Below are 13,005 nucleotides of genomic sequence, written 5' to 3'. Positions count from 1 at the left end.
CTGGCTTTGTGACATAATGAGTAATGCCTACTATAGTGCTTGTATCCCCTAAAGGTGTCACTTGGAGTCCTGGCTGCTCCACTTCCAAACATGCTGCCTTCTGATGTGCCTGGAAAAACTGGCATATTGTCTTTATCTATCTTTGTGTCACTATGCTCAGATTCACACTTGGGGTGACCCAGGTGGTTGGGCACGTGCACCCTGTGGGAGACACAGATGAGGTGATTCCTGGTTCCAGGGTTCAGCCTGGCCCAGCCCTGCCGGTTGCAGCCATTCAGAAGTGAATCTGTGAATAGAAGACCTTTCTGTGTCTTTCCCTCTGTCTTTCAGATAAGTAAAAGTAAATCTTAAAAAAAAAAAAAAACCTTAAAAAAAATCTTTAAAAAGGAAAAAAAAGTGATGAACTGATTTGAATGCTGATCAGTTTATTTTTAAAAAGAAGACTTTGTGATTGTGGGACACAGTCATAAAAGTTTGTGAAAACAGTTTTCTAAGTATATCCTTAGACTGGGAATTAACAGTGCTTAGGGTGAAGATACTCTGTGTGTGGGGTAAGATTAATCTAGGTGAGAGTGAAAATAGCGGTGTGTCCTTGTTGTGGTCTTTGCTAAAGCAGAGGAATGTGAGTGATGGAGCAACAGAGTGCCCATGGCTACTGACAGAATGTGATTTCAGCTTCCTAAGTAGTATAGGAAAAAGTTCTCTAAAACCAGATGCAAAGAGGAATATTGATGAAAATTGTATGTATTGTCCAAAAGCAGGGCACACAAACATTTGATAGGGGATAAGGTATCAACTAAAACATTAACCCACTCTAAGAAATGAGTATCAACTTAGCTTAAAGTATACACATAAACCTACCATGGAATGAATTCTTAGGCTTTATTATATAAGGATTAAGACATGTATATGGACTCAGATTGCTTGAATTTGAATTTGTGTTCCACTGCTTACTGACTGTGTGACCCTGTGCGTGTTTGCTAATTATTTGTGTTTTGTTTTTCAAATTTATAAGGTGAAACTACTATTGCATGAGTCATTGTGAGGATTAAGTGAACTAATATTATATAACATACTAAGAACAATGTCTGGCACATAAATACTTAATATTAGTTATTTATTTTGTCTGTAGCTAGATTGAAGCATCTGTCCTCTGTGGATGAGAATATTTTTAATATAGGTGCAGTCTAGTTTATTCATCTTTTGTCGATTTTTCTCTGTGTTAAATCTAAGAAATCATTGCCTAGCCCAAAGTCACAAGTATTTAGTCTTACATTTATCTTAGGAATTTCTTAGTATTAGCTCCTGTATTCACGTCTGATCCATTTTGAGTTAACTTTAATGTGTGGGATGACGAACGGGTCCAGGTCTATTATTTTAATGTGGATAGCCAGTGGTCCCAGCATCATTTATTGAGATGATATTTCTCTTGGGTAAAATATTTCTTAAAAGTATGTTGAATAATTTCAAACTTATTTTTCTACATTTTAAGTCTTTTGATTATAATAAAACAAATCCAGTAAATAGTGGGTTTATATTTCTATGCATATGATTGATTTTTTAAGTTTCTTTTTGGACAATAATAAAACAGGTATGCGGGCCCGGCGGCGTGGCCTAGCGGCTAAAGTCCTCGCCTTGAACGCCCCGGGATCCCATATGGGCGCCGGTTCTAATCCCGGCAGCTCCACTTCCCATCCAGCTCCCTGCTTGTGGCCTGGGAAAGCAGTTGAGGACGGCCCAATGCATTGGGACACTGCACCCGTGTGGGAGACCTGGAAGAGGTTCCAGGTTCCCGGCTTCGGATCGGCGCGCATTGGCCCGTTGCGGCTCACTTGGGGAGTGAATCATCGGACGGAAGATCCTCCTCTCTGTCTCTCCTCCTCTGTGTATATCTGGCTGTAATAAAATGAATAAATCTTTAAAAAAAAAAAAAAACAGGTATGCAATCCTTCTTACTGTTTCTGAGACAGTTTCAAGCTTGTTACCCTTCATTGATTAAATCTTTTGCCTACTTACTGAAATACTTTATTGTTAGTGACACAAGAACCATGAAAACTTGTATTTACTATGCATTTAGGAATTTATTTCTGTGTCCATTACTGGGATAAAGGAATCCACAGCATTTTTTAATGCAATATAGAGTTATAAGAAAAACATACTGTCTTAATTTATGATACCTTTTTTCCACTGTCTTTGACTTTTATTGGTATTGTGGTTAAGATTAATATATGAATAATATAATGAAGCCTTGAGACTTTAAACACTAACGTATTTGAGCAGGAATAGCTTGTGTTCATTGATTACTGCTTGCCAATATAGTGTTAAAAGCTTTACTTTCAGTCTGTACATCTAACTCAAAGTGACTGAGAGAACTATAGTACCCCAGAGGTGTTAGTGGGTAGCTTGTGCTGGAGCTAATAGTTGGCAGAGCTGGTGTTTGACTCTAGGTCTTTCTGACCTCAAGTTGTGGTAAGAACCTTGAGTTTCTTTCCTAGACCTATCTTGAAGGAAAGTGACATTTGTTTCCAGTCTTTTTGTTATTTTTCGGCCAGGAAGTAGAATGAGAGGAATGACAGTCACTGGTATCTGATAATCCTTCAAAAAATAAGGTTGAAATACTAACATTTAGGTCATACCTTTTTTTTTTTTGTCTGAAAATCTGTGGATCTATGTAGCAAAAAATTTTAAATTCCATTGCAGCACTTAATTGGCTCCATCTGTCTTTGTGTCACTATGCTCTGATTTTCATTTTCAGGAGCTAGAATTTGTGCCTTTTCCTTAGTAGTTGGGGAGAAGAGAGGACCTGGATTAACCCCAACAACAAAATTATATGCTGTGAGGGATTAAAGTTTCCTAAAATAAATGCAGTAGGGCCCAACGCAGTAGCCTAGCGGTAAAGTGCTCACCTTGCATGCGCCTGAATCCTATATGGGTGCCAGTTCTAATCCCCAATAAAACTAAAATAAATCTTTAAAAAATAATAATTTAAGGGCTCACTACACAAGTAACACTGAGTGTAATTATTGAATAAGTTATTTTTTATATTGAATTATAGTTGGTTGTTAATATTAAATATATAGGAGGGGGATTAGAAAAATTAAGAAAATCCTTACAATTTTTAAAACTTAATCAGGAAAAGCAGACGAATTAACAAATACATGTTTCAGATATTGTTTTTTATTAATTAATTTTTATTTTATTTTTTAAAAATTTATTTGACGGTAATTACAGTTGGCCAGGGTGGGAAAGATCGAGACTCAGGGAAAAGTGGGTGAAATCATTGCCTCCATTGCTTCTTATCTTTGAGGGGAGTGGGGAGACAAAGAGGGAGCCCACACTAGGCCTCCCAAATGTCCCAGCACCCAGGGATGGGGAACTACCACCCGATATCAGCCCAGGTTCCCACTATAGTACATGTTCCGAGGGTTCTGATCAGGTGGTTTGGACAGGTCTGCACTGCTGTCGATTTCACTGATCCAAGGGTGATGCAGTCCTCCCAGTGTCCATTGGCTGACGTAGTCAACCTCAAGTCTCCATTCACCCAGATTTTTGCTGTCGTCATCTGCAAGGGTAGTTGTCCAATTTGCTCTGTTCTTCCTCTGCGATGGTACCAAATGGCTGCCATGTTCTCCATTGTGCATCCGGGTCTGCATCCACAGATATGTCCTTTTTACTCACGGGCGGGACAAGGACCAGGGTCAGTAACATGAGGCCCCCCACCCTGGGTAAAAGAGGTACATGTTTCAGCTATTGTTTGTGAAAGTGAACCAGTCTAGGGCCCAGCTCAGTGGCCTCGTGGCTAAAGTCTTCACTTTGCACGCACCAGGATCCCATTTGGGCTCCGGTTCTTTTTTTTTTTTTTCATTTTTTTAAACATTTTATTATTATTGTTATTATTTTATAATACAGTTTCATATTCCCTTATCCCCTCCCCAGTTCCCTCCCCCCAAGTTCCTCTATATCATTACTAACATACAGTTCTTCATACTCAGTCATATGTCTATCATTGCGGGCATAGACAATGGCAGAAAGTCCAGAATCCTATTGTCAAGATACAGTAAACAGTTTCATTGTAAGTCCATCTTTGTCTGGAAGTAGAAATGCGTACCACACTACATCCTCACATCTGAATGTTAATCTCAGTTTCGCAGCTACTGTACATCTCCTTAAATGAAAAGTCATTATTCAAAATCAACAATAGAAAGAAGAAATTTACAATGCCATGAAGTTAAATGACATGTTACTAGATATGACAGTTTCCATTACACAGCTACTATTCATCCCCTTAAATGAAAAGTCATGATACAAAATCAACAATAAAAAGAAAAATAGAAATTTACAATGCCTGAAGTTAAATGACATGTTACTAGATATGACAGTCTCCATTACACGGCTACTATACATCCCCTTAAATGAAGAGCCACAAAACAAAATCAACATCTGGGAGAAAAAAGAAGTTAATAACATCAAGAAGTTAAATAACATGGTATTAAATGACTAATGTGTAAATCAAGAACCTTCTTGAAGAAAATGATTCTACTCTATGATCTATGAGTCATTGAATGATTTAATCCGAAGGAAGTGTTTTGAAGAGATGAAAACAACAAAAAATAACAAAACCCATGAGATAGAGTTTCCATTGATTTTTGTTGGTGAAGTGTGACTCTTCAAGACAATAAATAGATGGGTTTTGTTTTTTAATCCAGTCTACTAATCTATGACGTTGATTAAGCTTAAGCCATTTACATTCAGAGTTTAATATACATGGGTGTTACCTTGATCCTGTCATTTTAGGAATGGGTTGTTCATTGGTTTAGTCTTCTGTTGTCATTTTACTGGGATGTTCTTCCCGTTTGCCTTTGGTTTTGGTAGGTGCTATTCCTCTTTTCTGTCAAGAGAACATCTTGAAGTATCATTTGTAGGGCAGGTTTGGAAGAGGCAAATTCTTTTAGCTTTTCTTTACTGTGGAAGAATTTTATTTCATTTTCAAAGACAAAAGAAAGCTTTGCTAGATATGTTATCCTAGGCCAACAATTTTTTTCTTTTAGAATCTGGAATATGTCACTCCATTCTCTTCTGGCCTGTAGAGTTTCCTGTGAGAGATCTCCTGTGAGCTTAATTGGCATTCCTTTATATGTCAATTCATTTTTTTCACGTGCACATTTCAGGATCTTTTCCTTATGTTTGATTGAAGAGAGCTGGATAATCATGTGTCTTGGTGAAGATCGTTTTTGATCAAGCCTGTTGGGAGTTCTGTGCCCCTCCTGGAACTTGTTTCCCAAGTCTTTCTCTAGATGAGGGAAATTTTTCTTTATTATTACATTAAATACATTTGCAAACTCAGCTTCTCTTTCTGCACTTTCTGGGACTCCCATAACTCTTATATTTGGCCTTTTAATAGTGTCTTTCAATTGCTGAATACTTGTTTTGGCCTGATCCAGCTCTGCTTCCAGCTTTTTGTTTGCTTCCCCTGATGACAGGAAATACCTTCCAATTCTGAGATTCTTTCTTCTGCTTGCTTCATTCTATTTTGGAGACTCTCCATTGTACTTTTAATTTGCTCTACTGTGTTCTTAATTTCTGATATACCAGCCTTGATTTGCTTTATTGCTTCCTTAAATTCTTTGAACTCTTGTTTGTGTTTCTCATTGTTGATCAGAATCTTTAAAATGAGTCTTATGGATTCTGTGTGCCCCATTTTCTCGATGTCTTCAGAACTGTCCGTTCTGCTGGTCTGTTTAATTTGACCAGGAATAGAGACAGAGCAGCTGATCTCAGACGGGCAGTGCGAGAACAGAATGGATTTCACAGCCCAGTCAGCCCCCTAGAGCTGAATTGGGCGCCATTTTGCGTAAGGAGGAAAGGGCAAGGAAAGGGACGGAGCATGCGCAGAGCTGGGAGTGAGCTCATTTCTGTCTCAGTGAACTGCAACGACGTGGCATTCTACGGGTTCCACCCAGGACAGGTCTGGGTAGCCCTCGGATCTGATGGCCAGCAGATCAAGAACTGTAGTGGTTGTATATCAGGCGCCATTTTTGGCACTGTGGTAATAGCTTTGGGACTGCAGAGGACAATAGTGAACCTCGCATGTGCTGATCTCGTGAGAACTTGCTGAGGTCCGTGATTGCACTGGTCGCACAGGAAAATAATACTCACTCTGGCAGCATACTGGTCAAAATAGGTCCGTGTGGTACCCAGACCTAAAGTCCAACAGGTTCCAGCAAGATCAGCGCCACCAACAACCTAATTATGTAGGACATCTGGTGTCTCTCTAATCCTGGGACCTGCTCCATCCGGAAGTGGGAGAAAGGTTGCAGAGACAACAGTGCAGCCTCAGCACAGTATCACAGGAGGTGGAGAGTGGTGAGCCAAGAGCTGGGGCTGTGGAGACCACGGTGGAAATCTGACGTAAGAACCCAGACCTGGAACTTGCTGGAGGTTGTGGCACAAGTGGCTGCAAGGAAAAAGTTGTGTACCAACTGCAATAAGTAAAATCGCATTGTAAACCTGCCCCAAGGAATTCAAGATTCTGCTAACCAGAAGTGCAATGACCAAGAGCAAAAGAAGAGACAAAAGCACAATGAATATTACCGAAGACTCCCCTTCAAGGGAGCAAAACCTATGCCAACCTCAGAGTTAACTGGGCTCCGGTTCTAATCCCGGCGGTCCCACTTCCCATCAAGCTCCCTGCTGTGGCCTGGGTTACAGTTAAGGTTGGCCCAAAGCCTTGGGAATCCTGCACCCATGTGGGAGACCTGGAGGCGGTTCCTGGCTCCTGGCTTCGGATCAGTGTAGTTCCAGCTGTTGTGGTCACTTGAGGAGTGAATCATTGGATGGAACATCTTCCTCTCTGTCACTCCTCCTCTCTGTATATCTGACTTTTTAATAAAAATAAAATAAATTTTTAAAAAATTTTAAAGTGAACCAGCCTAATGGTTTAAATTATGATGGATCCATCTGAAGTCACTGAATATATGTATATGCATTTAATGACCATAGTGGTTTTTATGAGTATGAATGAAAAAAATACTTCATTGATTCATAAAAACAGCTGATACATCACAGTAACTAACCTCATCCTTAAAAAAAAATGTGTGGGGCTGGTACATTTGCCCAGCTGCCAACATCCCGTATGGGTTCTGGCTTGTATCCTGGTGGCTCCACCTCCCATCTAGTTTCCTACTTATAGCATGGGAGAGTGGTGGGCCATGGCCCAATGTCATGAGACCCTGCACCCACGTGGGACACACTGGAGAAGTTTCTGGCTCCTAACTTCAGATCAACTCAGTTCCAGCCATTGCAGCCATTTGGGAATGGAAGATACGGTTTGTCTCTCCCCCTTTCTCTGTAAAATCTGTCTTTCTGGTAAAAATAAATAAATTTTTTTAAAGGAAAAGGCTAAAACTATTCACCAATTTGACTAATTTTTAAAGCATTGCTTCTTTATTTGAAAGGCAGAGTTAGTGACAGAGAGGTGAAATCAGAGAGCGGGAGGGAGAGAGCAGAGGTAAATGGATCTTCGATCCACTGCTTCATTCCCCACATGATGTAGAAGCTGGATGGAGGTGGTCTGGTCCAAAACCAGGAGGATCTTCTGGTCTCCCTCATGGATGCAGTGGCCCAAGCCTTCCTAGGCACATTGGCAAGAGGTTGGTTGGGAATTAGAGCAGGCCCAGGAGATGAACTGATGCTCATAAGAGATACTAGTGCCGGTATTATTACTCATTTATTTAGTTCTCTCTTCTTCCTCTGTCAGCAAGCTTCATGTAGATGGGTAGAATAGATTTTTCCTCTGGCTTATTTTATTTTGAAGTCACATTTACTTAAAGCCTTTTGCAGCCCCAAAATCCATGTCTTCAAATGTACAAGCTGATTTTTTAAAAAGGATTTTTTTTTCTAAAGGTTTTAGAGCCTAAATTTCAGATTTGTGTGTGTGCTGGAATGTAAAATCTTATTCTCTCTGTTTTGCTCTTCATTTCCTTTCCTGTGTTAATGGATATCTCTGACTGAATTGGGTTGAAAGAATGTTGCCAGAAAGTGTAAGGAGATAATATAGGCAGGCTTAGGAACCTTGATTTGTTTTTGCAAAGGAAATTCTGTGTTATGCCATCATCATCATCACGAGTGAGTGAGTGAGAGCTGCTTTGAAGATTTATTATTTTTATTGGAAAGGCAGATCAGATTTACAGAGAGAACAGACAGAAAGATATATTATCCACAGATTCACTCCCTAAATAGCTGTAATGCTCAGAGCAGAGCTGATCCAAAGCCAGCAGCTTTTTCTGGATCTTCTGTGTGAGTGCAAAGTCCCAAGGATTTTTTGCCATCCTCTTATGCGTTCCCAGTCCGTTAGTCAGGAGCTGGATGGAAAGTGGAGCAGCCACGACATGAAGCAATGTCCATATGGGATCCCGGTGGTTGCAAGGGGATGATTGAACTGTTGGCCCATTGCACCGGGCCCAAGAGCTCTTTTAAGAAATGAGATGTGCACAGTAAATGCACTCATTTAAAATTAGTTAAATTCAGCTGTGAAATAACTTTAGCCCAGTTCACGGAAAGGTCTAATAAGGGAAGCAGTGAAGTTGCCATTTATTTTTTTCATCTTGGAAAATCTTTGTTTCCTAGAACCCCTTTTTAGAAGAGCCATATATGATTTCCTGGTAAGTCAACTCTTTTAAATATTTTAAGAGAGGTCCACTTAGTCTAGTGGCTAAAGTCCTTGCCTTGCATGCACCCCTATTCTGGATAGGCGCCAATTTGAGCCCTGGCTGCCCCACTTCCTATCCAGCTCTATGCTTGTGGCCTGAGGAGGCAGTGGAGGATAGCCCAAAACTTGGGAACCTGCGCCTGCGTGGAAAAAGTTCCTGGCTCCAGGTTTTGGATTGGCTTACCTTTGGCCATTGCAGCCATTTGGGCGATGAATTATCAGACAGATGATCTTTCTCTCTGTCTCTCTTCTGAAGATCTGGCTTTCCAATTAAAATAAATCTTATAAAAAAGATATTGTTAGATCATTTATGTCTCAGAATGTTATTAAAATGTTTAAAAAGCTTTATTTGAAAGACAGAGTTACAAAAATATGCAGTGGTGGGAGAGGTTACTTGGATCTCTGGGTTCACTTCTCAGATGTATTTAAAGATGAATTGTCCAACGTCACTCAAGTGCCCCAAAGTGGAGTCTGGGTATTAGGGGAACAGTTTTTGCTCTTTTCGCTTGTGTGATGATTGATGCTACTAAAATTTCTCTATTTTCAAGGTCCTTTTCATGAGCCTGTGAAAATATGGTTTATGTCCTCATTTAGAAAAGTGATTTTCCTTGTATTTGTTCGCTGTCCAGCAGTTAGGAACTTAGTACAAGGAGCCAGTCATCATACACAAGGACTACTGTTTCATGGTCAATAGCTGAAGTTTATTAACAGCAAAGCACTTTAAAGACTGAGGGTCATGTAGGCATAAGGAAGGTTTGAAACAGAACGTGGTCTATGTGCTAGCATGTGAGGGGGAGTCAATAGTAGAAACTGTGTCATGTTAGACACGCTGATTTACACGTGGTCTTTTTAAAACTGTAATGTGTTACATACAGTTTCTTTATTTGCACATTAAATCCACGTCATCCTAATTGCTGCAACGTATTCCACGGCATCCATGGAATGGAGTACAGAAGTTACTCATCAATGGACGGGACATTTTTCTTGCTCTGAATTTTCATTATTGTAAATAATGTTTCCATGAAATATTAAATATTGAATCAATTCCTAAAAAGTAGAAATATGTTTTGATAGATCTTTTCCGTTGTGCCTCCATAGCTATTTCAGTCTGTCTTTCTCCTGACTGGCAAATACAGTGTTTTTTTACCTGAACTTTTATTTTCTGTTCCTTTGTACTCTTTTCTAATAGTAATAGGAATTATCCTATACAATCATGTTCACATTATTTTTTTTTAGAAACAGGCATAAAGATATCTGACATAGAATATGTAGCTGTCATTCTCATTGTGAAGTCATAGTCTAATTTTTATTGAAAATTTGCATTTTTAAGGATGTTTTAAATTAATCCCACCTGGATCCTAGATATTACGGTCTTAAGATTTCTTTGCAATAGAATAAACGTGTGACAGCTAACAGTTTTATAGTGCTTCAGTATTAGAACTTTGCTTTAAAATATAATTTGGAACAGGAACCTAGAACTTGTACCTTGAAGTCAGGGACAGTGTTTTTTTCTGATTGTCTTGGTATCATATACTATATAGAAGAGTATCATTTATGTTAAAATGATAATAAATGTTTTAATATGTCTTAAAAATGATAAATGTCTTCTTTATAAATGTCTTATTCATTTTGATTTGTGCTGGGCAGATTCTAGGTTATATATTGACAAACTGTACCCCAAATCCTGCCCTTCATACCCTTTTTATAATTTTTTACTGGAATATATTCATACTCATTCATTCATATATTGTGTGTGAGTTGCTTTGTGCTACTGTGATAGAATTGAATTATTGCAACTGCATGGCTTCCAAAATTTGAAGTATTTACTCTGACCATATGCTACCCCCTGTTTGGAATATAATCATTTTGGCATTAATGCATATTTTTTCTTTGTAGAGCAAATAGTAATGTGTTTTACTCAAACTCTGCATGATTTATATATTTATTCAAAAATATGCACAAGCAAAGCTGCAGGGAAATTCCTCAAAGTTATCCTGCTAGCTGGGGGTGGGGGGAAGTATCTGCATACTAATTTTGGTACCTTTTTCTTTCCAAGGAGATTATACCTACTTAGTGACAGGTCCCCTTTCTCTATCACATAGCTAACTCATGCACTCACACTTGGTTATTCTTACCAATCTGATGAAGAAAAATTATGCTGTTGGTTTTATTTATGTTTGTATGTGCTGGATTAAACTTTTGTATTTAGAAGTCATTTGTGGGTTTTTTCCTTAAGTTTTCTTTTATTGTCTCTGCTATTAACTTTGTTTTTGTGTTCATATTGGATATGCCAAGAACATTTGTCAAAATTGATTTCTTTTTTTTTTTTTTAAAGATTTATTTATTTTTATTACAGTCAGATATACAGAGAGGAGGAGAGACAGAGAGGAAGATCTTCCGTCCGATGATTCACTCCCCAAGTGAGCCGCAACGGGCCGGTGCGAGCCAATCCGAAGCCGGGAACCAGGAACCTCTTCCGGGCCTCCCATGCGGGTGCAGGGTCCCAAAGGTTTGGGCCGTCCTCGACTCCTTTCCCAGGCCACAAGCAGGGAGCTGGACGGGAAGTGGAGCTGCCGGGATTAGAACCGGCGCCCATATGGGATCCCGGGGCTTCCAAGGCGAGGACTTTAGCCGCTAGGCCACGCCGCCGGGCCCAAAAATTGATTCAATTCTAATGAGAACATCACAGTGATAAAGTCGATAATATGTAAGATTGAAATGTATATTGTTTGTGAAAGAATTTTTTCTAGACTCAAACTATCATCTTTTAAGTGTTAACTGTTTACTGGGTACAATCTGTTGGTTGGTATTTTTTGTTATATTTATTTGAAGTGCAGAAATTTAAAAGAGAATATCTTCCATCTGGTGAGTCACTCCCCAGATGCCCTCAACAGTTGGTAATGGGCAGTCCAAAGCCTAGAACTCAGTCTGTGTCTTCTGCATGTCCTTTTGTCATCACCTGCCACCTCTTAGGGTATACATTAACAGAATACTGGAATCAGAATTGGGAGTGGAGATGAGCTCCAGGCACTTTTGTATGAGATATTGTACCATGTGTCTACCCTGGCTCATTATTTGCATTTGACATATGAAAATTACCATTTTCTGTTTGTCTTCTACAAGGCATTTTTAAAATATGTGGAATTTATCCCCTAGTTACTACTAAAGAGTGAGCCACACAACATTGTCTTCCCCAGCGTAGGAGATGACAATGTTAGTACTTTACTGTGACATTGAAAGGATGTGATGATCTTGCCTTATTTTCAGTGTTTGGATGGCTTTTTTAGTGCTTTATTATTTATTTCTTAATGGTGTTATTATATTTCTGTGCCTTAAAAGTGAACTTTTAGAAAGTTACATTGCTCACTATTGTCTCACACAAAATATATTTATCTTTCCCTTATTGCTCTGTAGGAACTCATTATACAATGACAAATGGAGGCAGCATTAACAGTTCTACACATCTACTGGATCTTTTGGATGAACCAATTCCAGGTGTTGGTACATATGATGACTTCCATACTATTGATTGGGTACGAGAAAAATGTAAAGACAGAGAAAGGCATAGACGTGTAAGTGTTTTCTATACTTCTTATTTCTATAATATGTAATTATTTCATTTAATAATGTAATTCTGCTAGTGCTCTCAGGTTACCAATGTATATGTTACAAATCAAAGTATTTTTAGATAGTTTTACATTTCATACGTAATTTTTTTTCTTTATGTTTTTTGTGTTTATTGTTTATAACTCAGTATCTTTCTGGAAACGATTTGAAGTGACTAGAAACAAATCCAGTAAGTAGACAGAATAGGAGGGAAAGGAGAAAACAAAATAGAAGTTTAGAAAAGATCAAGTTAATTTGAAAGTAATTTTTTTTTTGTCTTTGAGCAGCCCAGAAGCTAAGATAAAAGAGGAAACTTCATGCATAGCTCCTTTTTTTTTTTCCTAAGATTTATTCGTTTTTAGTGGAAAGGTAGATTTACAGAGAGAAGGAGAGATAGAAAGATGTTCCATCTACTGGTTCACTCCCCAGATGACCAGAGCTGAGCTGATCTGAAGCCAGGCACTTCTTCCAAGTCTCCCATGTGGGTGCCAGGTCCCAAGGTTTAGGGCCATCCTCCAGTTCTTTCCCAAGCCATAAGCAGGGAGTCACCACTTTGTGTAGATATTTCAAATGTTGATAATTTTCACTATATAATACCATCACATAATGTCAAAAAATCACTGATTTTAATATTAAGCTACCATTATTACCTCTAATCTCTTTAGTAAGTTTGCTAAATATTGGGAAACTAG

The 13,005-nt window shown here is 38.8% G+C and overlaps 1 protein-coding gene across 6 annotated transcripts in view; it reads left to right on the top strand.

The window, feature by feature from the left end:
- Positions 1-13,005, top strand: part of CLCN3 (chloride voltage-gated channel 3) — an 89,418-nt gene that overhangs the window by 34,616 nt on the left and 41,797 nt on the right. For all 6 annotated transcript variants that reach the window (XM_058670000.1, XM_004579050.4, XM_004579052.4 and 3 more), the window contains one exon: positions 12,122-12,279. In XM_058670000.1, coding sequence (XP_058525983.1) covers positions 12,122-12,279 — 158 coding nt within the window. The remainder of the gene's footprint in view (positions 1-12,121; positions 12,280-13,005) is intronic.

This window comes from Ochotona princeps, chromosome 11 (assembly GCF_030435755.1).
Source record: "Ochotona princeps isolate mOchPri1 chromosome 11, mOchPri1.hap1, whole genome shotgun sequence".
In the NCBI taxonomy this organism is placed as follows: domain Eukaryota; kingdom Metazoa; phylum Chordata; class Mammalia; order Lagomorpha; family Ochotonidae; genus Ochotona; species Ochotona princeps.
The sequence above is the reverse complement of the archived record's forward strand: the minus strand, read 5'-3'. Positions and strand labels throughout refer to the sequence as shown.